At 37.1% G+C, this 25,335-nt stretch overlaps 3 protein-coding genes across 13 annotated transcripts in view; all 3 read right to left on the bottom strand.

Moving 5' to 3' along the window:
* Positions 1–86: 86 nt before the first annotated feature.
* Positions 87–9,700, bottom strand: LOC135169842 (uncharacterized protein). Of its 7 annotated transcripts, none has more exons than XM_064135217.1 (7): positions 8,649–9,700; positions 5,022–5,177; positions 4,762–4,952; positions 3,253–3,414; positions 2,615–2,852; positions 2,230–2,523; positions 87–1,816 (listed from the first exon to the last, which is right to left on the bottom strand). In XM_064135217.1, exons 1-7 carry the CDS (start codon positions 8,719–8,721, stop codon positions 1,602–1,604), a joined length of 1,329 nt encoding a protein of 442 aa, XP_063991287.1. In that variant the 5' UTR covers positions 8,722–9,700; the 3' UTR covers positions 87–1,601. The 7 variants fall into 7 exon arrangements, with proteins under 7 accessions (XP_063991287.1, XP_063991286.1, XP_063991290.1 ...); XM_064135216.1 differs by lacking the exon at positions 8,649–9,700 and adding exons at positions 5,743–5,810; positions 5,886–7,182 and having other exon boundaries at positions 4,762–5,177; XM_064135220.1 differs by lacking the exons at positions 5,022–5,177; positions 8,649–9,700 and adding exons at positions 5,743–5,810; positions 5,886–7,182.
* A 152-nt stretch (positions 9,701–9,852) lies between these two features.
* Positions 9,853–25,335, bottom strand: part of LOC135169834 (monocarboxylate transporter 14) — a 27,445-nt gene continuing 11,962 nt past the window's right edge. For all 5 annotated transcript variants that reach the window (XM_064135193.1, XM_064135192.1, XM_064135194.1 and 2 more), the window contains exons 2-12: positions 16,769–16,924; positions 16,170–16,371; positions 15,280–15,420; positions 14,876–15,064; positions 14,297–14,552; positions 14,022–14,208; positions 13,323–13,490; positions 12,979–13,201; positions 12,554–12,790; positions 12,356–12,481; positions 9,853–12,232 (exon numbers count right to left, since the gene is read on the bottom strand). In XM_064135193.1, the coding sequence (XP_063991263.1) occupies positions 12,084–12,232; positions 12,356–12,481; positions 12,554–12,790; positions 12,979–13,201; positions 13,323–13,490; positions 14,022–14,208; positions 14,297–14,552; positions 14,876–15,064; positions 15,280–15,420; positions 16,170–16,371; positions 16,769–16,888 (1,998 nt within the window). In that variant the 5' untranslated portion in view covers positions 16,889–16,924 and the 3' untranslated portion in view covers positions 9,853–12,083. The remainder of the gene's footprint in view (positions 12,233–12,355; positions 12,482–12,553; positions 12,791–12,978; positions 13,202–13,322; positions 13,491–14,021; positions 14,209–14,296; positions 14,553–14,875; positions 15,065–15,279; positions 15,421–16,169; positions 16,372–16,768; positions 16,925–25,335) is intronic.
* On the bottom strand, positions 17,019–21,881 carry LOC135169837 (uncharacterized). Its single transcript, XM_064135201.1, has 6 exons — positions 21,623–21,881; positions 21,315–21,530; positions 20,435–20,608; positions 20,133–20,327; positions 19,447–19,889; positions 17,019–19,215 (listed from the first exon to the last, which is right to left on the bottom strand). The coding sequence occupies exons 1-6, from the start codon at positions 21,879–21,881 to the stop codon at positions 18,865–18,867; spliced, it is 1,638 nt and encodes a 545-aa protein (XP_063991271.1). The 3' UTR covers positions 17,019–18,864.

Here is a 25,335-nt window from a genome sequence, read left to right as displayed (position 1 = left end):
GAGTAATTCTTTTGATTCACAGTCACTCATTAAATTCTTCATTAAAACCATCTAAAGAGGATGACCAATCAAAGAAGACACCTGCACATGGTAAAATGTGAATTTTATTGCGTCATGTTCTTTATTTACATTACACTCATTGAATTCTCCATAAAAGCCATAGAATTTGAGGAATAAATTTTGATATTTATCGATGTACCACATCTTCATCTTCATTTCCGAACATCCTTCAATTGACAAAATAAACTGAAAATTAATTTACCAATGACAATGGATGTGTTTCACAAATGTATATGTTACGAACATACAATCACAGTTTGTCTGTTGATTATTTTATTTTAATCATTTATTATATAATAATATTGTGAATATCAAATCGTTGATACCCACTTTTGAATCACAGAAAATTTTTCAAGGCTCTTGAGATAATATATTTCTTTCAGGACTCTTGTTCAATGGTCAATGTATACGATGTAATGCCATAATTTCATCGCTTGTCTGTTCAGCTTTCTTCTTCCTATTCGCTCGTTACTGTACGATAAAAATTTTTGTATCTACAATTTTCGTTTTTGTTAGTTGAGAGAAGATATTGCGCCGGCGCAATAATCTATTGTCTTATGCAACAAGCTTAATTAAATCTTAATTATTCAAAATCATCTTTCTCTTCCTTTTGTACTAAAAATGTCAAATTACTCTAGTATAACTCGTCGATAAATTTAATTTATACCGCTGACTTTAGAAATCTTACCTATCGTATACCCTATAAATCACTGATAAAATTCTCCTAGATAACCGTGAACAGTGATGGACACTACTAAGTAGATTAATAAATTTTTAATTGATAATTTTCCGATGTGAATTTGCAATTACTGAATCAACTATGACTCACGGAATTTTCCTGACCATTTCTCTCCGTGTGGCTGCATCCAATGGCTGATCACATGGTTCGAAATACCCAAAATAATAATAACTACGTAATGATAATCATCAAAACATTTAATTAGATTTATGTAAAAAAAGCGAATTTTTCTGGAACATGGAAAAATTGAATTTTCCTCAAATGGATAAATATCATTTAGTCCTTAGGATTCAGTAAATCTCAATTTGCCCATCACTGACCACGAAAGTATTAAAATTTCACTTTTCGGCATCAAATCTACGAAATAGCGCTCATCCCTTCTCAAAAGCATTCAAACGGGCAGAAAAATCACTCTATGTGCGCAATATCTACATTCGATCGTTCAACGGCAAATTATTTATTCTAATCGATGATTTCTGAGAAAAAACAAAATCATGTCCTTAAATAATATTTTATCCTCCGCGTGATATCCATGAATTTTCGATTGTATCACAGCTCATCAAACACATGATATGTTACTCCTATTAAATCGCATTTATTAAAAATGTACGTTAAAACGTGACGTTTTCATTGCACAATTTGATCATCTTGAGTACAAATATAAAACAGCGCTATGTAGCGAAAGAGATTTTAAAAATATTTTTGTCTCATCATCTCCTCAAGTCATTCAATCAATTGATTAATCAAACAATCCCCTGATCCACGATATTCCCCGGAATTAATCGAATGGTTTGTCGATAAGTCAAAAGCATACTGATGGTCGATAGAGCCCGGTGTAGCCGCAGAGTCGTGCACGTAGTGCTGGTAAGAGAATCGCCGCTGCGGATAGATTATCCTGCAGCTGCGAACACTCGCAAATCAGAAGATACATTTTATCCCCTTGGGACATCGATTTGTGCAGAGTTATGCGTTTCAGGCCAACGGATTTGGGGAGGTAACGATAGATCATTCGAGCCCCTGGGCACATGAGAAAAAAAATCAAAATTAATTATCATCATTATGATACATGTCTTAAAATAGTAAGAATTTAACAACAATTTCAAGTTGAGTATTTTGAAGGGCAAAATATTTTTTTGCCTCCAAATTTTGTCTTGAAGACGAGGACAATTTTTTAATGATAAGAATTCTATTTTTCATATCATAATAAAATTGTATTAATTAGTTTAATGCGTTTCAATGTGAGTTATAAAATATTTTAGCCGTGAAACCCCTTGAATTTGTTTACCAACTTGTTTCGAAATAGGAAATCTTTCGAAAAACCATCAAAATTCTTGGCACAAGGTTTTCTTCTCTCACCCTGGGATCTCGTACGTTGGGTAATTTCCAAGTCATAAATTCCTGAGAACTTGTCTCGATAAAATTTTATGTACCTGTCCAATACAGCCAATTCTGCTCGAACTTGAGGCCATCGTCCCCCTCGAAGACTTTGAAAATTGATACGATGTAACCGGTGGACGGAATTGGTGGTCTACCACCCGGTGGCTCGAGGGGTGGCCGTGCTATCGTCGCCACCTCGTTGAAGAGGTCTAGTGTGTGACTGGCTGCATAGCGCAAGTCACGTGGATCAAACTTCCTGAGGGCTGCACACTGGACCTCTTGATAGAAGTCCGCTGGATCCGTGCTGTGCTTGTTTATCAAGTAATAAGTTATGAATGGAAATTCCGCTGGAAAAACATTGAAAATGCGTATCAACTGTCGTTAGCGAATTAATTCGTTATCAAAGGAATCAATCAATCAATTAGATCGTTTCGTTACCGTTCCTCTCCATATTGGTCAACAATATACTCTGCGAAGCCGAGGGTGCGATTTCGGCGATCAATTCGGCAGCTGCGTCCCTCTGGAGAACCAACGGTCGAGCCAGTGGTGATTCAACGATTGGGTCCAGAGGCTCCAGTGGTGTCATAAAGTGGGCCAATACACATTGCTTCGGGTCCTCCACCTCTAGGACGGAGAGAGGACTGCCTGCGCGTTTTTTATCCGCAATCGGTGCATGCTTAAATAATTAACATAACGAATAAACAATCGTCGGCAGGAAAGACGAATATTTATTAAGATAAACAAGTCATTTTCAATTGTAAGAATCGATTGTTGATAATATTAAATTGGTTCCATTGCAGAATTTTCCAAAAAAATTAATTTCCTCTTGAAGAAAATTTATAAAAAAAACATTTTGAAGGCGAGAGATAATTTTAATGACGTTAAAGATTCCTGATTCTTCCAACCTCGTATTTCATCATTTAATCGCCGCTTTGATGGCTGAAAATAATTGGGTCGATAGCGCGGTTTTTACTGAATCATGAAATACAAGTGGATATCCTCGACAGTAAGTAGAAAGTGTCCGTTTTACCCCACTTATGACAATCCATTGTTTTTAAAATAATTCCTCGACTCACCGGCACACCAGCTGGAAGAAAACGCTCGAGGGAGGCAAGGGGAATGATGAAACAATCGCGATCCAGGGTCGCGAGGGATATTGGCTCACCCCGGGGTGGACTGCTACCGGATACAACCAGTGGTGTATAGATTCCTGCTGTTCTGTTCCCACTAAATGACACCTGTAATGAAAAAAAATCACCCACGTTCGTTCTCACGTATTCATGATATCGTCCAATGTTTTCTCGGATATTTTATTGTTCGTTCGTGGGGAACAAATGTCAAATAGCTGCCAAGTTTATTCAGTGGTGAATGGGGTTTGTATTGGTGAGATGTCTTCTCCATCGAGCAGATCAATATTATGCCTGATTTCCCTGGGGGTTGTAATTTTCAATGCATTGGGGGGGTGGAATTTTTCTCATCAAACGTGAGAGAATTCAATTAATTGATTCCAATAACTTTTTCAGGAGCTGGATAATTTGTTAAGCTAATAGTTTGTTATTTCAACGACTTTTGCAGATCCTCAGACACTCGTTGCTGTTTATGTAAATGTTTAAAGTACCCTTCGAAGCCGAGAGAATAAAAATGTTTGTGGTGTATCTGTCGGTGTGATCGGGCATCAGGAAATCGTTTGCAGTATTAAAGCCCACATGGAGTCGTTAGGTCGTGCAAAAGCCCCCGAGAAAATACTGTAAATGTATGCATGCATGTATGAACGGGTGTTTTTGTTGTTAATCGATAGAATGCACGACTACTACATGACCTTACGTTAAAACTACGTCCTCGGCCTTAATGTCACTGTCAACGTGAATAACAGGAAAATTCTTCGGCCGCAAGATCACGATAGCCAGGTACCATATGGAATATTTCCTCGTGTTTATGTATCTGCTCAGTTTTTCCTCGACAATATATGCTGGATAGATTTAAACTGATGGTTCGAAACGGGAAGTGGGGAATGGCTTCCGACATGCGAGAAACTTGGACACATGATAAAGATTGTGGGGTAGGTCTCGCTGAGTCGATGATAACAAAATGAAAAATATAAGCGACAAGTGAATTACATTAATATTTTTGATTCTTCGAAATTAGGGGGAAATAATACTATTTTTATTATTAATATCAATATCATGGCATAATTTAGTAGCGAAGTGGAAAAATGAGATGAATCGACCTATTTCTGAATCGAGTTTTTGAGCGATATATCCGAATCTAAGAGAGGTAGCGAAATTTTTGTTAGACATTAATTGTTGTACTCAATTCGCTCCACAATAAAGGTTGTAATAAAAATTTTCCTAACTTCCCTAAATCTCGAGATATTTATAAAAAACCGTTCAACAGTAAAAAACGATTCTTATGAGTTTTCTGTTCGCTACAAAATTATTTTGACGAATTTATGAGCCCCAGATCGTGCAATTGCGATTATTTTGGCATGGAAATTAGTAATTTAACAGCTATGTAACTGCACGACTGCACTACAATAAATCACTCGCCAGCTAAAGCAATAAACAATTGTAATAAAAACAATTGACCTGTCTGGAAGTAGTAGTTGGTGTTGCTGGCTCGGATGGATCCTTCTGTGTACTTCCATTCTTCCGTTTAACATTGTTATTAGCCAAATTAGCAGCATTGGCATTGGTACCACCCCACTTGATGACATGAGGCCCAGAATTTCTCCTTGGCACTGGCCCAATCCTCTCATTATTCTCCTCAACAGCAACACCTGCAGGTGGTGATAGGAAGAGATGAGTGCGGTATGCATGAGTCGGATGCTCTTCCATCGGATAATAACCAAATTCACGGCTACGTCTTATGGGCCCACGGCCACCAACCCCAGGAAGACTTGGACGTAAACCTAAACGCGCTGCACCCTGACCCGTAACAGCACCTGTTCCACTAGTGACACCACTAGATACGTATGAGCCACAGATGCCTGTCCGTGTTTCGCCTGAACTCGGTTTTTCCGCCCCAAAGTTTTTACGAAACATAAGATTCATGATTCTGGTTTTTTTTTTCTTTACATGTAATAGTTTCGAGCACAATAATAAAAATATTTAACAAAACAAATAAAATGCTAGATGTGCGGTGGATTCATATTCGTCAAGTTATAGATCCCCCTTGATGATATTTTTAGGCAGTTTTTTTGTGATAATTTGAGGAAAATAATTGATAACATTCAACACACTGAACGAACACATAATTTATCGAGGGTCCACTACCACTGGGGTATTCTCTCATACACTGGCATTGTTCATCATCTTCAACGAGTGATTATCTTCGACATTTCACTTTTCAACGATAACAACGAGACGGTCACAAGGACAAATAATAATAAAAAGCCCTTTCAGAACAATTTTGTAGTTCTGCTCGTAATGGTAATTATGATGCATTGTTTTTGTGAAAAATAACACAAGGCTGAGCGTGCCAACTTTTAAGCAACCTTCGAATTTACTCTAGAGCAACTGTGGACGACTAGAACACGGGGACATTAATAGCAATATAAATCCACTCACGATTGATCTTGTGATCGTGAATTGCCTTCGTCACGAGATTCATATCTTTGTAACCACTGTTGAGTGGGCTACAATGGGAATTTTTTATAAGCACGAGAATAACAGCCAGAGGGGGAGGAAGGGGTTGATGAAAAATAATATACCTCACGATTATTTCAATAATTTTTTCGTTCAACAACTTCCGGATTTATTTTTGGATATTTAAATAAAAAATATCCAGGTGGAGTTTACTTGTACGACGGTGCGTCGAGGTTACGATTACGGGCCAAGGTCACTATTGGGGTGGCGAAGGGTCGAAGGAAGGGGGTGAGTTGGTATCGATGATGGGCAAATTCGATTTTACCACTGACACGGTCGATGGGAATCGTCAATAATTCACGACCGTGACGAGACTTGACAAGGCTGCGCTCGACGATTTGAATTGAACACTCCGATTGTTAATCGTAATTTTGTAGTAAAGGGGATTAGGAGACGGGAATGTGTACGGCTTTCGCGGAATTTTGGGGGGAAAATTCTCCGCGAATTTTGGGGGGAAAATTGTCCGCGGATTTATAATCGAACACAATTTTTTTTTTTTGAGCTTTTGCGCCTCGTGAAAAGCGCCAGCTCTGGGCGAGTGTCACCCCCGCACTACTGCGGTTACTCTTATGTCTGACCAGCGACACGCGATTCAGGTGGGATATTTGTCGGGGGTGGAGTTGGCTTAATGTGGCTAGGGGAAAAGTCAGTGAAATCTCGAGGGACGAAGGGGGGCCGAGGAGTTTATACGAAGAGGGAAATATTCGAGAATTTTAGTTCCTTTTAAATTTAAATTGAGGGGATGGAAACGAAGGGTAAAAAGTCGAGGGGAAACAGGAGAGAAAAAAATCATTTTTCAGTGTCTCCGGAAAATATTTGACAGACTTTTTAAATAATGGAACGAGTGGAATAAATTACAAAATTTGAGAATTGAAGACTAAACTTTTACGGGATTATTATTACATAAATTAAATAATCATTTTTATTCCCAGAACAGCTGATTCATTTGAACATTTTATTATTCAGCTTTACACGATAATAAAATTGTTTTAAAACTTTAGGCAATAGCTGAATTTTGAGGGGAAATTTCCAGTTTGGAGTGATTCAGTTATGTTTTTAATTAATGAAATGTTTAATTGTTCTTCAGGTTTCAGGAAGTCCAGAGGTAAATTCAGGAAATCAATGTTGAATCTATTTGCAAGTCAGGTATTATCTTCAGATAAATACGCTATTATCTCCTCAACTTCACATAAGAGCTGGAAGTTGGCACGCCCCAAGCCCTTCAGCCTCAAGGACCAGTCATAAAAGACCCGGTGATTCCTCAAGAGACGATTCACGTACGAAAACTTCAGGAGAACGACAGCGCATTCGATGGGCGAATCCATTGATTTTCTATTGAAAATCGGTTCTTTCATAATTCTTCTAAAATTTCAACAAATTTTTGGAATTTATTTTTTTTTTGCTGTGATTATCTATCATCCTCGTACATTTTTTAACATCAACATAAAAAATTCTTCAAACAATAAATCCATTTGTTTATTTCTGTTTAAATTCCCGAGAAAACAAGTGGGATTTAAAAATCAACAGAATTTCGACAGAAAATCAATGGAATCGCGCTCTTTTACCTTCAGAACTTGTACCGACCAATAACTTCGGAATGATAAGAATAGAAATTAAAAAGCTGGTGATACTATTGGTCGAGGAATCAGCATCTCATGTGATGACATAAATACTGTCAATTTGCACCACCGTTTTTCGAGTTATCAACGGCTGACACGATTATTCTAGGCCGCATTAGAACAAATATACTCAATCCATCTATTCACCGGGAATGTCAACAGTTGTCGTAGCACTTTATGACATTTACGATCTATTTGCTTTTGGAATACGAGAGACAGAAATGCCGAAATGTCTCGAAGCCCGAAAACTCAACGACTTGATTTCACCGCGATTCACTCACATCTGCTCCCTCGCAATTTCCACTAGAGACGTTCTTCTGGCAGGAGTTTCGGAACTAAAGATAAATTTATTTAATTATAGATGTGACTAGGTGCGAGGAATTTATAAATATTTTCAAGGTGTTTAACATAGACATTGAATACTATTTTCCACGTTACGGTTTTGTGGGAATTGTTTGAACCCTAGATATTTATAAATTCCCTTTCTTCAAGGAATTCCTCTAAAAATGCGGAATGGGGGTGGGACATTTTTCTATTGCTCGAGGGTGCAAGTTCTTGACAACAACCCCGGTGACCCTATCTATCAATTTACATACGATTATGACAACATTAAAAAGTTGTAATTTTTTTATGATTTCGGAGACCATCAACTGCGTTCCAGTTGGCTGAAGTCCTATTTTTTCGCTTTACGATTTTTCCACTACATTTAAATCTCAATTATTCCCTTGGATCACGATCGTTGGAAATGTGACTCGATATAAAAAAAAGATTCATTGAAAATTACGGAAATATTCACACGAATTACAAATATTTTTCCCGAAGAAATCAAATTTAACAAAAAAAAATTCCGATTTATCGTGAGTTATTTCTCCCTTTGGAGCTGCAAAATTTCTCGATTTTCGTGGGAACCAGACATAATTTCGCTGGTGTCTCCGACGATTTCAATCTCACATCACAATTTTTCATTCGCGAAGAACAATATTCAACAAAATTTACCGTTCCCATTTTTCCGGTGATTTTTACTGAATTTTTCTCCAAAAATTGCTCCTGAATTTCCCCATTAAATATCGCACATCATTCCCTCATCAACAACTCGAAATAAATGTTAAACTGACGAGGGAACAGATTTTCTCGCGCCAGGGAACACATTTTTCCCCTGAAATTCACAAACTTCTACTCTACTTTCTACTCGACTTAATAATTACTCACTCGTGTCATTGAGCGGGCAGGCGGTGTAGCTGTACCTCTGATCCGCATATAAACTCTTCTGTCCACTCGTCATTATTCTGAATATCGTCACACCACGTTAGATCTCGTCATGAATAAATCAAAATACTTCACGTGCGACAATCGGGCCCTCGTCCACCCTCAGCATACCCCCGTGACAATATCCGGAAAATGGTCACCAGCATTTGTCAACCGATGTCCGACCAATTAGGAACTTGGCCGCAAGTCGCATAAACCCAGTCACTTATGATTACATCCGAAAATAGACAGCATTCGAAGGCTCGTCGATCGATGAATCAATGTCGATCATCAGCGGATGAATTCCGATCGCCACTCGAGCCGGTGTTTTTTTCCCTCCCCCGAGAGCCGAAATTCTGCATATAATTATAATTCGTTAGTTCATCGACAGTCGGAAAAATAAAATGAAAACAAATTTATTAAGATATTTTTTAATGTCGTTTAATTGATTTAATTTTTTTTAACACAGGTGAAGGGGCGGTTTTAATAAAAATAGGAAGGGGATGAAAAATTTCAATGCGAAACCAGGATACCATCCAGTATCCCGGTTTTGGTCTCCACTGGACTGCCAGCCGCCAAACTGGGGAGGCTGTGAGATTTTCACCGAAAGAGAGATGATGCACCAGATGCTCAAGGTAAATTTATATTTCCTTCTCACTTGCACTGTGCGCCGCAGCGCGTCGCGTTGCAATTTTCAACCCCCTCCCTGGTGTACCTTTCCACCCCGCTCTCACCATGTCGCAATGTATCTGCAGAGTCAGTATTTCGAGCAGGTATCTCACCTCGCAGGCAATTTTCTAGGCAGAAGTGGAATTCTTCATGACACAGTTTTTTCATTCGTCGAGTCATTCGCAGAGATGATTATTAAGAGATTGTTAGGGGTGTCTTAATTAGGGAGATTTAATTATCGATGGGAATTGGATTATTTATTTGCTGTTTCACCGAGAGAATAGAGGATTCAGTGGAATCTTCAACTGGGTTTTTAAATATAGTCACTGTTTCATTTATATTTTTTAGTTAATTTATAAGGAATGGGGATCTAATAGCTTTTCTAAAAACTTATTCATTTTTTTTTAATTGAAATACTACAATTCTTGGAAATCCCCCCTCGATTCATATTTTTCCCTTCTGTCATTGTCATTAGGAAAAAACACAACAAATCGTTCGATTTAGTATTAATTGTATATATTTACAAATCAATAAGGAATGAGAATAGAGCATTAAATTACAACCTATTTTTTTCAAAATAAATTTTCCATATTTTTTGGCCACAAATTCTCTCGATAAAATTTTTCTTTTACACCAGTAATTTTAAAATATGCGTCTAAAATACATTTCAACGGAATAATTTGTATTTAAATCTAGGAATTCTTCTTCAATAAAAACACTGTAATATTTTTTTCAACACACCATAAAAATTATCATTCACCTGAACACAATTCGCCCTTTTACTACACGGAGACAAATTTTTTATAACAATTCCGATAGGAATACTGGAAAAATCAAATTCCTCGCTTCTGAAAAAATGATAAAACTTTTCGGAATTTCAGGTGAAGTTTCAGCCCATTTCAGCCAAAAAAGTTGTCCAAAATTTTGTTAATCAATTTCCCTCTGTACAGCCATTCGGGGAAAGAATAAACAATATTCATTCACGTCCCCTATTAATTACATATATTTACAAAAAATGGATAAGGAATGAGTTATCTTTATACATTTCGAAATGAGCAAAATAAGGCACTAGGTTTGGAATCTCATATCAGTGATGTCAATTACTCGTGACATTATTTTTTAATCGCTGTCATATCGTGAGGATAATACATGTCAAACTCAGCTTAATTTTGCTGTTCTAATGCCGCTCTTAAAGATATAAATAGCGTCAATTGCAACATAAAAATTTGTTATTTCCTCATACGGAAATAATAATTCGATATGTCACAGTACAAATCCACTCACAAGTTCAATCAATTCACTGAGAAAATATATATCAAGATGTATGAAGGCCAATACCTATATGTATGAGGCCAGAGTTATCGAAGGCGTACAAATATACAAATCGAACGGAAAATTTCATCGATGATAATAAATTGAACTTTAAGAACATGCCGCCTCACGTGATTGCATAATTACCATTTCTCGTTCGTCTTTTGTACTATCACAACTTCTTGATAAATTCAGTAAATATATGTTCAATTGTTTCATGACTTTTAATGATTACTCGAGGCACTATTGAAATTCCGTTCCTAACAGCTAATGTGTACCGTAGATAAAGAAAATATTACTTGGCACTTGTGGAAGTTCTTTGTCTTTCAGCGAGAACACATTATTTAGGTTGTACATTCCAACATTTGAGGTACAGAATTAATTAAAAAAATGACTAATAGGAATATCACACGATTCGCCGATAAAGAAAAAAATCCAATTTCAATGCTAAAGGATTCAAGGACTCGTGGCGAGTAATAATGTGATGTGACAGTTTGCACAATGTCCTTATGCATAAATTATTCAAAAAAAAACAATTATTCGTCGAATAATAAAAATATCTACATTTATCGAGCGATCTTGAAGGATCGATATGATTCATATTATTTATATATTTTACAGTACCTCTGGTCTAGTCTGACGTCACGAGGTTCAGTTTGTTCTTCAGTTTTTTTTCATTTGAGAATACCGATTTTTATTGACATTCACTCTGTTATAAAAAATGAGAAATTCTCTGTTTTTCGAGAATTTGGGTGAATAATCAGACAACTATAATCAAATAATGTTTTGAAATACATTGGAATTGACATCAACTCTCAAAAATTAAAGAGAAATATTTTTACGTTGAGCGATTATCAATATTTCAATAACCGTTTTAATTCTCAACTTTATTGTAAACAGCGAACATCACAGCCCTTGATTTTTAAGAGATTAAAATCAAAAGAGTAATTGTTCAAATGGTGCACCTGATAATTGGCATATCATTGAATCATCTCTAAATGAATTCAATTCTAATAAAAAATTCATTTGTGTCCGAAATTTGGTCCAACTTTCCTGAAGATAACTGAGATAAATTTAACCAGAATTTTTAAAATTTAAAAGACGTGCCTTTGAATATCCATAAATGGACCTCCTAATATTTATATAATTTACAAAATACCTCAATTACTGTTCTCACACAACGAGGTTCACTTTGTCCCTCAGTTTCATTATCTGAAAATGCAGGTGTCATTCTCGTTCTCTCACAGATTCACTTCTGAAAAGTTGATTCACTCGTTCGTTAGTTTTAATGAACAGTCTTTCAACTTGAAGAACTTGTGGTTTTGTTAAACCCGGTCATTCGTAATATTCACTTTTGCGATGTGACACGGCAGTCTTGCCTTGGAATTTTTTTTTCCACGGATAATAGGGCCCAAGGGCTCAGGGATTCGTTAACGCAGGTTCGTTCTTACGTTTTTCCCACTCGTTTATCCACTTTAACGGATAGCAGATTATTGCGGAGAGGAGAATCAGAGCTCCCGAGACGTAAAATGCAACATCAAAACTATCAGTAGCGACTTTTACTGCACCTGATAAATTAATAAAAATCAAATGTTAATAATGCAAAGACTTGTCCAGAGCTTTTGGAAATTTATGCCCTCAAAGATAACTTATTGTTATTCATTGATTCATCAGTTGTCTAAATTATTTACCGGTTAAAGGTGCACCAACACTCGCAGCAATGCCCTGGAACAGTAGAATAAGTCCAAATGCATTCGTCAATTTTTCTAGCCCCATGAGATCCACCACAAGGATCGATCTAAGTGCAGCAAATACAGCTAGAAATGAAACAAACAATAGAATGAAAAAAAATGTGAATAACTAGTACAAACAGGTAATTAATCACTCACATATACTGAATCCAAAGGCTGCGGCGTAAAAGTACTGATACTCTTTCGAGTAACTGAGACCAGAGCAAATAGTAAGTATACCACTGATACTTATGAATACATTGTTAATGAGGAGTGTATCCATACCAGGAAGACTACTGACAAGTCCACAAATCACACGACCCACAGTATTTGCAATACCAATCACCGATACGAGAAACGTTGCGGAATCCTTGAGGTCCATTGATTCAGCGCGACCTGTAATTGCAGATAAATCATCGAGTCATTATAATTAATTAATTCTCTTCATTAACAAAAAACAATCGTTGGATTTATTTGCAAATTGGAACAGAAAAAAAATGGAATTTTTCGAATTTCGTCTCCACTTTTCTGAAAGATTCTTTTTTATTTATTTATTTAATTTTTATTATTGCTATTTTGGGTACCTGGAAGGAACATGAAGGGGGTATAGAAACCCATCATGGTGAGACCCCCACTGATTGCTAGAATGAGGAAAGACGGGCTTCCTAACAAATTTATGTCCAACATAGTTGTGAGGATTCTCCTCACACTCTCCGGACACAAGTAACAATTTCCACTCTCCTCTTCCTCGACGTCTGTAGCTGTCGGCAGTCGTGTCACCGACATGTGATACCCCACGGATGACATCTGCACGTAGAAAGAAAATTAGAGACATAAAACGCACGAGTTTACACAGAAATTCCACAGGTGAGAGGTGATTTTCATCAGTTTGTCTACTCTGTGATAATTAGTTGAGTGGTAATCTTACTTGAGACTTGTAATGGGGCAATCTGGCCAGCGAACCCCCGTAGAATATATCATCCCTGTAGAACGGTCGCTGGGGGTCTTTGGAAATTGAATGTCGCTTTCCAGCTTTTCGTAAAGAGCATTCACTTCCGTTCTGATCTCTGCGGCCACTTATCGTGTGTCTCCGCACCTGTAATTAGCAGAAGTGGCTTCAGAAATTTTTTATATTTAGTGTTTGGTGATGCTCAACACTGCGTTAATGCCATTGACTTTTGTCTATACTAATGAGTAGAAAAGAACAAGAATTACAGACAGAAAAATGTTCCTCTACATATGTTTGTTCCTATTGGATTATTTAAATTATTACGAGAGCAACTCAAGTTCCATTCTGACTTTACAAAATAAATTGATGAATTATTCGAATGGGATTGTTTTGCGATTTTTATCGAATTTTTCTCTCCCTCGAAATTAAATGGAATTAAAAAATCGATATTCATTTTAACATTAATTTGACTTAATTCGTCGACGAGGTGGACTCGAGCCAAATTCCAATCCTGTTCAATAGACAATATCGCAGAGATAAAACCCACGACTGTTGCGTTTCTAATAACGAGTGTGACAAGAGTAATCGAAGGTGTAATGACCTTATCGTGGAATTTTTTGTTATCGATTATTTTCATTGCAAATAAACTTTATCATAAATAAAATCTAATGTACTCACTGTAGGTATTCGTCCATTGAGCCTTTCTAGGTCACCCGAGAGCAAATTGTTTTCCTCTTCAGTGGACTTTATCTCATCGGAAATTATAACGTCCATTTCGGGATAAATCGGAGCAGACAATCTTTTTTCAGTTGTTGTCAGGGGTTTTTCATTCTCACTGAGTCTGTTGTGCAACGAGTCCGCTGACCTATAATCATTTCAACAATTAAAATGTTAAATACATGATTGAGTTGGAGGTATTGTAAAAATAGGATTGGAATTTTTTCACTGCTCACTTGATAAGATTGGGAATACTTCCAATCGCTTCGGCAGCTGTTGGATATTCAGCGTTATTATTCGTTCCGAATCGCCAACCAACGGCGATTAATTGGCTGCCGTGGAGGGATGTGGTGGAGACTCCATTTTTCAAGAGGGAAGTTTTTACCTCGGGGACAACGGCTTCTGGAGCTACTTCGGACTGTTTTACTTTTATTCTCTTGGGACGAAGGGGTCGGAAGAGCGAACCAAAGACAGCGCAATTCAGTAACATTGCTGGATAAATAAATTTTAATGATATTTTGCGAATCATTTGCATCATTAATGGCATGAGAAATATTTTTGTCGCCATTTATCCCGTTTTTTTTTTCAATTTTTGGAACTAGAATGGAATCGAAAAATTTAATTTAAAAAATTGTTGACTGTTGAAGGGTCAAATTGATTACTATTCAATTAAACGTAAATTGTAATCAATTGACAATTCCGAGAGAGCAAATTTGAAATTTTTAGAGAAAAATGTTTTCTGCAAAAAAAATTTGGGATAAATCAGATAAAAATATCTCTTCATGTGATAATATTTTAATTATGAGGATGATTACCAGATTGAATTTGCATAGCTGTTCTCCAGCCAAAATTGTCAATCAACATACTACTAATGGGTGCAAGTACAAAGGCCCCAATGCCAGAGCCACAAACAGCAATGCCGGTAGCAAGAGCTCGCCATCTTTCAAAATAAAATCCAGTTGTTATCACGGCTGGTACGTAAATCAGACCACCGCCAACGCCCCCTAATGCGTAATTGTGTGTTTAGTATTTTAAATAATGGTAAATAAAAACATTTATACGATACTTATTAAAAATCACTGTGTTACAGTTGTCCGTTTATCTTATCAATAATGTTACAAGTTACTGTTAGTGGGAGACTTGCGAAACATCTAATGAGAATTTCGCAATGTCTCTTTCATTTTCTTCATTATCAGTCGTTTCTTCCATTGAGGCTCACCTATCAATCCGTAAGTTATGCAGAGTAGTTCAACGGAAGAGCAGTAGCTGGAGAGAATGAAAGCTACACAGCTTATGACACTTCCCACCATCGCCACCAAACGAAATCCGTATCTGTTAGCCAGAGCTGAGACGAAGGGCCCTGGAAATTCCAAAATTTATCAATTCGAAATTTTCTCGGTTATCTCCCTTATCTCTGTGGGGGATGAAAAATATCTAAAAATCACAGAGACCATATAAACAATTATTTTTTAAAAAATTGATTTCATCAACTTTTTGTAATTAATTCAGGATTATTCTCTGATATTATTTATTCCTGTGGTGAACGCTGGAATTTCAATTTGGGATTTTTTTTCTCGATTGTGATAATAAATAATTTCATTTTATCGCATGTAATTGATATAAAATTTATCAATTTATGTAATTAATTTACCACTTCGAAGGAAATACCAGGAAAATCCCCATTTTCCTCAATAAAATTTTCAATGCTAGCACTGAAATTTTTCCAAAGGGGAATTTATTCTCATCACAAATTCCCCTCACGTGGGGTGCAAAATACCAAGAAAGGAATTCCACTTGACAACCACTCAACTTGTCCCTGTGGGGATCTTATCGTTGAGCACACCAGTGATTGTGAACCCTAACTCTCCGGAAGATTGTAAATAATTGATAAATATTGATAGGACAAATCTGAGCTCTCATCAGCTGTCATTCTGTTTCAAGTCCAGATACGAAGTGTTTGCTGATCTACTTGAGCTCGCGATGCGGATTTTTTAAATTTATCATAAAACAACTCAACTCAGGTCCCAGTGGTTGAAGCGAAAGCTGGTGATTTACTCGATGATAATCGGGTTTTACCCGACAATAATAAAATTCGGCTGTTGGACGTACCTGCCATCAGATAAAATCCCGTCTGCAGAGACCCGACGAGGGCGACGCTGGGCTCTGAGATATTCAAATCTCTGCTTATGTGGGGGAGGAATACCCCGAAGCTGAAGATGATTCCGTCAACGATGAGATTACACATGAAGGACGCGGCGACGATCACCCAACCCCACCCACCGTCTGGAGGGACGATCATCTCGACTTCAACCTGAATAATAATATTAAACCAATGGATTTGCAAAAATCACTAAAAATAATTAATTGATTATCTCATTAAGAAAAAAATTAACAGAAAAATTTTAAAAAATCCAAAAAACTCGTGAGTTAATTGTCCTGGTTTTTCCTAATTTTCATATCATCTACTGGAAAAGTTCATGTCGAAAAATTTCCAATGAAATAAATTAATTTATTTCATTTATTTATTCATTTAATTTTTATTTATTGATTTATTTTTTTTTCTCAGAAAAAAATTGTATTAATAAATGAAGTTATGCACAACTTTCCGAAATGATTGGAAAAAATTTTTTAGGATACGTTTATCGTTTCTGTACATTATCAATTATTGTTTTATACAGTAAAACTGTAATAATAAAATTTAAATGCACCTCATTGTTGTTGTCATTCGGTGAGACCATCGGTATCTCCTCAGTTTTCCCCGGCGGATGGCCATTCTGACGTACAGTTGATTCGCAGCAGTCACCCTTGTTCTCGGTCAGAAGTGCCATTATGGTATCCCCGATATCACAATTGCATCAGTGGGTCTGATCAAAAATCAGAATAACAGATCAGTGATAATAGGCGCACTTTCCATAGCCCTCGCTTTAAAAAATCCGAAAATTAATGTGATTGACTACATCCCAGGTAGGAAAAAACGAATGGGCCAACCTTGGTACAAGCACGGCCGCCGAGCTGCCGTAGCTCGGCACCCGGGCTCCAGCCAAACTCGCGCCGAACTTGGCTAGACCCTGGGATGATAACACGGGGCCAGGCCTGGGACCGAACTTTGGCCAGACTTCGGTCGCCGTACTTTGGCCGCACTCTGGGCTTACCATTCGGCCCGAAATTGGCCCAGGCCTGTTGCCGAACTTTGGCCGCACTCTGGGCTTACCATTCGGCCCGAAATTGGCCCAGACCTATTGCCGAACTTTGGCCGCATTCTGGGCTGACCATTCGGCCCGAAATTGGCCCAGATTTACGACCAGAGCTGTGGCCAGGCTCCAACCGTTGCCTGTATTGGGTTCAGAATCACCAATAAATATATGAACGGTATATCTGATAAGCAGACATGTATTTATTACCTTCAACATTATACAGAAAACAGTTTTATTATGTGACAAAACTTATATTTAAATTTATTAAATCTATTGACAAAAAAACTCAGCCAATCAAAAACTTTTTTCCTCCTATCGACATAGTACATGTTTTCATCCGATTTTGGTTGAACAGTTAAAGATATGCAGTGTTTGTATCTCCAATTTTCATGAAAGATAATCACAACTATGAGATTTTTCCGCGAACAGAATATGAAAACTCAAAAAAATGATTGCAGGTATAAATTGTAGAAAAATCTTTTGTGGATTATTTTCATCCGCTTTTAAAATAAATAATCTACGTAGATCATTTGAATCCGAAATTTAATACGACATACCATATTAAGTCTTAATAAACTCTCTCTTACAATCTAATAATATTAGCAGTCAGTCTTCAGAATTCGAAGATTGTATTAACAAAATATCCAACAAAATAACGCACCAATGTTATTTTTTAAATTAGTAGTTTAGAATTGATAAATTATCGTGCTTCAATTCAAGCATGAAAACAGTCATTATAATAGCAATATTATGGATAATTTATTCCGCTATGGATGATAAGAATTAATTCTTATATCCATAGACAATTGCTGATACGAATTATCCTGATAAGAATTATTTTTTCATCTCGGAAAGACGTCCTTTTTTTACAATAATGTTTTCTCCATCTGCAACTCCGGAACACAGAATGATATTTAGTTGCATTGATTGTGTGCTAGTTCTATATAATATTGCTTATTATATTCACTCTTTCAAACAAACTTAGAAATATAAAAAAGTCTTGGATAGGATTACATATAACTAATTAATTTCAACCCTTAAATTTGAAATCTTTGGGGAATATGGACGCAGTCCGATTGTGAAACTTCAACCTTATAAATATTATTTGACTTGAATCACCAAATACTGAAAACAGCTCTCAATGGCTGAAATTACTTTCATTAGAATTTTTCTTAAAAATTAAAAATCCACTTATTATTTTTCCCTTTAAACTTTTGGACATAATATTTAATCCCTGAACCAACAACGGATATTTATTCCCGTGATCTAACTTATGAGGAAATGACATAGAAAATACTTTATTATGCTAAGATACATCACATTTTCCAATTGTTATTTCCATCTTCTGGATTTCCGACCTCGCCAGGAGAAATATAATAAATATAATTAATACTTCAATGACAGCCGAATACTAAACAATATTCATATATTAATATATATTCTGCCCAATGAAACGCCTCGCGATAAAAATATATTGATAATATAAACTTTTCCTATTAATCGTACCTTTTATCAAGAATATCACAACTAATACAATTACGAAAATGAACTAATGGAGTCATATTAACACAGTGATTTTACAATTCCATTTATCCCGGAAAAATGAAGTATTATCGATTGGTATCAAAGGAACAAACTGAATTATTCTCGTTATGATGACTTGACCCGCGTTGTCGTTCCTTACGCCCACCCTCTCGATCGCCAGAACGTGACAACCAAGTACTTACTTCTGACATTATCTTCTTCTCATCAGTGCTGGATCCTATTACCTCAATTATCACATCAATCAGTACTTTGCATACTGTAGTGTTATAAAAATTTTTCTTTTTCTTTCCGCCAGCTTCCTTTCCGTAACCAGAATAGTGCAGTGACACTGTCTTCCTCAGAACCGCAGATAGGATAGTGGAAACACATATTTTCATCTCTTTTTTATTGCTTATCAAAACTCTCATGAATAATCGCTAAAAATAAAAGAAGGGAAATTTTTTTGAATTTATGAACATGAGAAGACATCTTTGGGCTCATCGCCAGCGGGTTGGTTCTATAACCAAAGCGTTCCAGTGACGTAGACTTGAGTCCCGGTGATGAAAGATTTTTTCATCACCAGAAAACGAACCCAGTGCATGTGTCACCGCCCAATTTATTGATTTTACATAAAAAAGAAGAAAAACGATCAATTTCAGATATATTACCAGTGTTTCTACGAGATTTGGGTCCGTTGTCAATATCGCTTCGTATTCCTGGAACTTATCATCCATTTCAAATGGTAGTGGCGTAGACATCTGCTTCTGTATTTCAAGCAAGCTAGGACCAGAAGCTGGGGCTAGATTAGTGCCAATGATTGTGGTCTTGAGCTCATTCATAGACTGCTTTAAATCGTAAGCCATCCTGCGTCTTAAATTTTCGAGCTTTTCATCTAATTGCTGATCAAAGTAATCTCGAAGGGAGTTCAGGATTCGACGTTCATTATCAGCATAATGACTAGATGACAACTGGTTTTGTGGTCCCAGCATTTTTGGCATCTTAGCAGGGGGTACCATCATTGATCGTGAAGTTTTTGGAGTTCCTGGGCTCACAATCGAATTCAATCCGTCTTCAGCGCGTGTAGTAGACGATGCACGCCTTTTTCGGTTACCTTATGAAATTAAAGGAGGACCAAACGATATAAATTGATGGGTAGCAGCATCAGATGAAAAAAAAACTACCCAAGCCCCCACCAAAAATATATAATATAATCTAATTCTATATAAGTTCCGAATTTTGTAAAGAATGTTCAAAATATAAATTGGACCATTTTCAAATATTTATAAATATAAATTTTTTCATGCGGGAGGAACTTGGCCGATGATTGGTCATGGAATATCCGAGCCGATTTTACCTGAAGCGTTATGGACTAGTGGTGAAGGAGGTGTCAAATGAAGTTCTTTTCTTGTATTTCTCGCTGAGTCCATCGATTTTGTAGGTGACTGCAGAATTCCATCGGAGGAATCATTGCTCTCAGATTCATCAGTTTCGACGTCTTTAAGCAAAGTAATATTCTTCCTTGACCGCTGTTTAAATGATAAACATGCACCTGGAAATTATTGAAAATGATGATTTATCCCTGACCGGATCATTTAATTAACACGAACTTAGAATTACGTGCTACAGTCCCATATTACCTCAAAATTGATTTATTACCTGTTGGTACAGATCGCGATTTACTCGACATTTGCAAAAAGCCAGAATTATTTTGAGCCTTTGAGGCTCGAATCTCCTCAGGATTAGCTATAAGACAATCATGATTTTCGTCTTCAGAGTCAGATCCACTCTGGTAAATGCTTTGAAATCTTGTCTTTGGTTTTGCTTGTATACCTACGAAATTTTACAAGTTTGTAGTGAAGTAGTAACACAACGTAAGTTGTCTCCAGCCTTTGTTTTTTATAGCTATTTCAAAGTGGGGAAAGAATGCATGCATTTGAAAAAATATTTTTTTTGTAGAACCTATCGCTCCTACAAAAAAGGTTTCTATCAAAATTTTACCATTTTCCGTAGATGTTCACTTTGATTTACCTCTTCACAACAGAATTATAATGCTTTCCTACATAAGAGATGGTGGGGAAAAATGGAACGTTTCTCGTCCCCTCAACATTCCAATGCTTTTATGTATAAACAATCATATCAAGTGTAAATCATAAATTTTCCACTTTATCTTGTTCGCACGTAGTGATTTCTGTTAGCGACTCAATTTTTTGATGAGTAAAGAATTGCAATAAAAAAAAATAACCTAATATTTTTCGACCACAACATAATAAAAATTTTCTTATAAAATCATTCAATGCGATTCTCTCTTAAAACGATGTTTCGAGACAAATACACATGTAATGACTGCACAGATACATAATTAATATTTATTTTGTAAAAGATTTCAAAAATTCGGTCAATCTAATTCCCAATTTAGGGAGCGATGGGTCTTTTGATGTTAAATACGAGAGTTGAATAAATTGGGGATGAATAATTGGGGTTAAGAGTGGTTATAATTGTTGATAATTGACTTTTACTTCATATTAACAGGACTTACCAGACTTTGGAGTTTGATTTCTAGGTGGAATCGGGATTTTAGTACTAAAGATGTTGTTTAGTTGAGACTTTGATGCAGTTAAGGGTTTTGCTGAAATTTTTGCTTTCGAGGAAGTTTCGGACCTCCCCCCCTTTCGATCATTTTCACCATCGGTTGTCTCACAGTTGAGAGTTACTTGGGCCTTTTTTAATCTTCTGCGACCCTGATCCAAATCAGCTGAACACAATCAACATATGATCCTTTAATATTGAAATGAACCCATCGAGCAATTCATCAAGTTATAAGTGGAGTCATTTCAATTTTTGTACCTGCTCCGGTGATGAAGCAAAATGGATAACTTTGCCAAGAGTCCTTGGGCGAGTGCAATTTTTCCAAGTAGTCGTCAAGTAGATGATATTCAGTTGTCGGTGGGAATTTACAGGTGTCTTCTTCTGCACTATTAAACCATTTTTTCGGCACCAAATCAATGCATGGTAGCCCTTTTTCGTTTTTCTCGAGAAATTCGATGACTGCGAATGGTTCGCTGAGATTTTTTGGATCGCGAGATGGATGTGAGGTTTCCGACATTTTAGGTTATGAAAAAAAATCACGATTCGTACAATTGAACCTGGTGTTTTCGAGTAGTTTCATATAAACTGATAACTTTGCAGAATGATGCATATAGCTTATTATTTAACAGAAAAAATTGCGTTTCTATTTCCATGTGTTTTGAACGGTTTTTTGTCATCACCCCACTGATGCTTCTTTTTTAGCGCCACTATTCCTTCAAAACGATTATATCACAAATATCTGTCAAACACTTAACACACATTTAATTCACATTAAATTCTCACTTCTTGTAATTTACCGTCAACTTAGTTGGTGAAATCCGAATTTGAGACAAAAAGCCCGATAAACGGATGATACGAGCAATTATGAAAGGTTATGTACACGGACGCCAGATCTAACCGATTTATGTCCCACTTGCATGTAACGACTCCACTATTGAAATTTTCTAACGACCTCGATGATCGGATTTTCATGTCGATTGTTGATTTAAAACATAAAATTGTTTGTTTCTTCCACAATTTTAATCACGAGTTCAACTAAAACATATACCCTCATTCATATACCCTCTTACCAAAAAAAAACTGCATTTCACAATGCGAACAATTTTTACGTTATTTTCTAGTGGAGGAGGGATATGGCGTATTGTCGTCCAGTTACATTTAATAAAGCACATTTGTGTTTAATTTTGTGTGCCTTCTTACATGTCATTTCAGCTGCCCAGGACTTAATGTAGAATATTCCTACTCGACTGGAAAAGTCTGGATAACTAAACGCCTCTTCCCTACTACTTTCCTGGTGTCCGAAAATATATATACCAGTAAGATCATCACAAATTTTGGATTTTCCTGATTTAACGAGAATTTGTGAAATTACGAAAACTTTCTCAATATCTAGGAGTACCACGTTATTTGGATGACTTGTCGTCAAGGTTAGACCATTGATGTTGATCATATTTGATGTTAAATGAATTTCCCCATCAATTATCATCGTTGTAGGCTTTCTCGCGATAACCCAATCACTCAGTATGTGTTTCTGATTAATTACCATGGTTCCTCCAGACTCCATCTCAGTTAGTCTGTTGATAATTTGTGTGAGTGGTTTTATCGAAGAATGAACGAGTTTTTTAAATAAACCAATGTAACTCTCTCCCCAAAACGCTGAGAGCTCATTCAGAGGAATTTTAAAGTATTGGGCATCATTAGCAACGTGGATGATACTATGCCAACTGAGAACTTGAGCCCCTTCATCATTATAAACATCAGGTAACGTCTCGAAACAAATTTTTAGCAGAGATCCAGCATATTCACTCAAATCCTTAACGAATTCCTTACTGTTTAAAATTCTGCTAGCAAAGACAAATAATGAGAAATGACAACGTAAAGGTTTCGGTAAGAAATCTTGTAACACGACGATACCACAATAATTAAGGAAAAACTTGAATTGTGATGCTTTCCATCTTGAGATATTATTCACATCAAATTCTTTCCTTTGAAATTCAATAGGGATATCGGCTTTTAATGACCTCATAATACCATCAAGCCGACGAACATCAGCTAATTTGATCCTCTGGGCTGAACTTCTCGTTAGCCATTTATCCAGCAGCCATTTCATATTACCAGAATAGAATAAATGCATTAAATCTAATGGCACTTGTTTTGTCAGATCGAATCTATCCAAAGAGAGCAGCGGGGACACAGAACCTTCATAATGATGTTCTGGTTGAACTCGCGTCTCGTAGGATACTTTAGTGCGTAAATTTGCATTGGTCACTGGATATATGCGTTTTCCTCGTCTTCCACAACCTACTGTAATGCCCTTGGTGAAACACCTTCCACAGGCATAGAAGGCTCCAGGAGCTTTGTGGCAGCAAATGAATGCTCGAGCTGGCGAATCAGCCACTATTGCTACAATTTTCACCTCAAAAACCTTGTCATCAATGCGCAAACCATTTTCTTGGAGTTCATTGGCCTCTTCAACAAAATCAGTCATGAATTCTGTGGCTGATAATGGTTTCCCATCCCCACAATAAATCGCGGCAGCAAAGGGTTTGGTAGTGTAATTTGGATGCTGTATTTTTATTGAAATTGGCCAAATTTCCTTCTTAGCATTCCGGTATACCTGCATACCGTCAATATGAACCAGAAGAGAAATGTCGTTTTCTCGATAAATTTGAGTTGAAATTATTTTTCTGAGTCCCGAGGCGATTCCCAAATAAATGAATTCACCTGGAATCTCATGAACTCCTCTCATGGTTGTTAGGTGTCTGCAATGGGGAGTTTGCAAAAGCTGCCGTGTAGTCTTGGGTATTGATGTGTAACCTTCACTTCTTAAAATGGCTAACAATTCATCGATTGCTTCTGCTGTTGTAGCTCTTCTGAATTTCACTGCCCATTGATTAATTTTTTGCTCCATTCCCCGCGGTTCCAATTTGTCCAGAGTTTGTGTATTCTTGTCTCCAATGCTGTCAGTGAATACTTTGTTGAAATCATTGTCAATGTCATCTGAATCACCATCACAACCTGAGCCCCCAAGAATTGGTTCATCCCTGTCTCCAACGCTGCTATTGGATTCACTGATGCAATCATTAAGATGCTTATACGAGCCACAATCACCATCACCACCCGACCAACTATCACCACAAGCACTAGCATTATCATCGAGATGTCGAACATCGACATCTCCACTAATTTGATCCACAATAGATCCACTACGGATAGTTATTTCATTGGCTGTTGGCAAACTAACCTCTTCCTCATCGGCATTATTGCGTTCACTGTAATCCGGAGTTTTTTCTTTAGCGCCTTCTACGTTTACAGATTCTTTTTTCTTCAGTTGATGAAAATGTCTGTATTTTTTAACCCGTGAATATGAACTCTGAGACATATTACAATAGTAAAAGAGTAATATTAAAATAATAAATTGCCGCACACGACACTCATGTCTACTGCCACAATCAGACTACTCAACACGCCATCTTACGGGCTGTTGTCATAGAATGTGTGGTATACGGTGATATCCACGCATATTTTCCCCTGAAATAGTATGTTCAGAAGAAATAATGGTACCTTCGGAAGAAGGAGAATCAAAGGACGAAAAATTTAGTGAAGGAACATTCCCCATGAGAATTCAATTTTTGGAATGCTGTTCCATATGGGACCCAAGCCTGGCAAACCATGCCCCTTGTCTGCCTGGCCATGTCTCGGGGCAAGCTTGGTGACCCAAGCCTGGCAAGCCATGCTCTTTACCAGTCTGGCCATACCTCGGGTCAAGCGTGGTTGCCCAAGCCCGGCAAACCGTGCTCTTTGCCAGTCTGGCCATACCACGGGCCAAGCTTAGTGACCCAAGCCTGGCAAGCCATGCTCTTTGCCGGTCTGGCCATGCCTCGGGCCAAGCTTGGTGGCCCAGATCTGGCAAGCCAGTCTCGTGCCAGACCTGGCCCGTTTCGTGGACATTGGCATATCACACGTGAGTG

Source organism: Diachasmimorpha longicaudata, chromosome 15 (genome assembly GCF_034640455.1).
Source record: "Diachasmimorpha longicaudata isolate KC_UGA_2023 chromosome 15, iyDiaLong2, whole genome shotgun sequence".
Taxonomy (NCBI): Eukaryota; Metazoa; Arthropoda; class Insecta; order Hymenoptera; family Braconidae; genus Diachasmimorpha; species Diachasmimorpha longicaudata.
The sequence above is the reverse complement of the archived record's forward strand: the minus strand, read 5'-3'. Positions and strand labels throughout refer to the sequence as shown.

Excerpts from the sequence above, each read along its gene's own strand:
- LOC135169842 (XM_064135214.1), bottom strand. The coding sequence starts at position 8,721 with ATGACGAGTGGACAGAAGAGTTTATATGCGGATCAGAGGTACAGCTAC. Across the intron at positions 2,853-3,252 it reads TTCTTCCAGCTGGTGTGCCG|CATGCACCGATTGCGGATAA; the intron begins GTGAGTCGAGGA and ends TAATTATTTAAG. Across the intron at positions 1,817-2,229 it reads GAATTGGCTGTATTGGACAG|GGGCTCGAATGATCTATCGT; the intron begins GTACATAAAATT and ends TCATGTGCCCAG.
- LOC135169837 (XM_064135201.1), bottom strand. The coding sequence starts at position 21,881 with ATGTCGGAAACCTCACATCCATCTCGCGATCCAAAAAATCTCAGCGAA. Across the intron at positions 20,609-21,314 it reads AAATCAAACTCCAAAGTCTG|GTATACAAGCAAAACCAAAG; the intron begins GTAAGTCCTGTT and ends AAAATTTCGTAG. Across the intron at positions 20,328-20,434 it reads ATCGCGATCTGTACCAACAG|GTGCATGTTTATCATTTAAA; the intron begins GTAATAAATCAA and ends AATAATTTCCAG.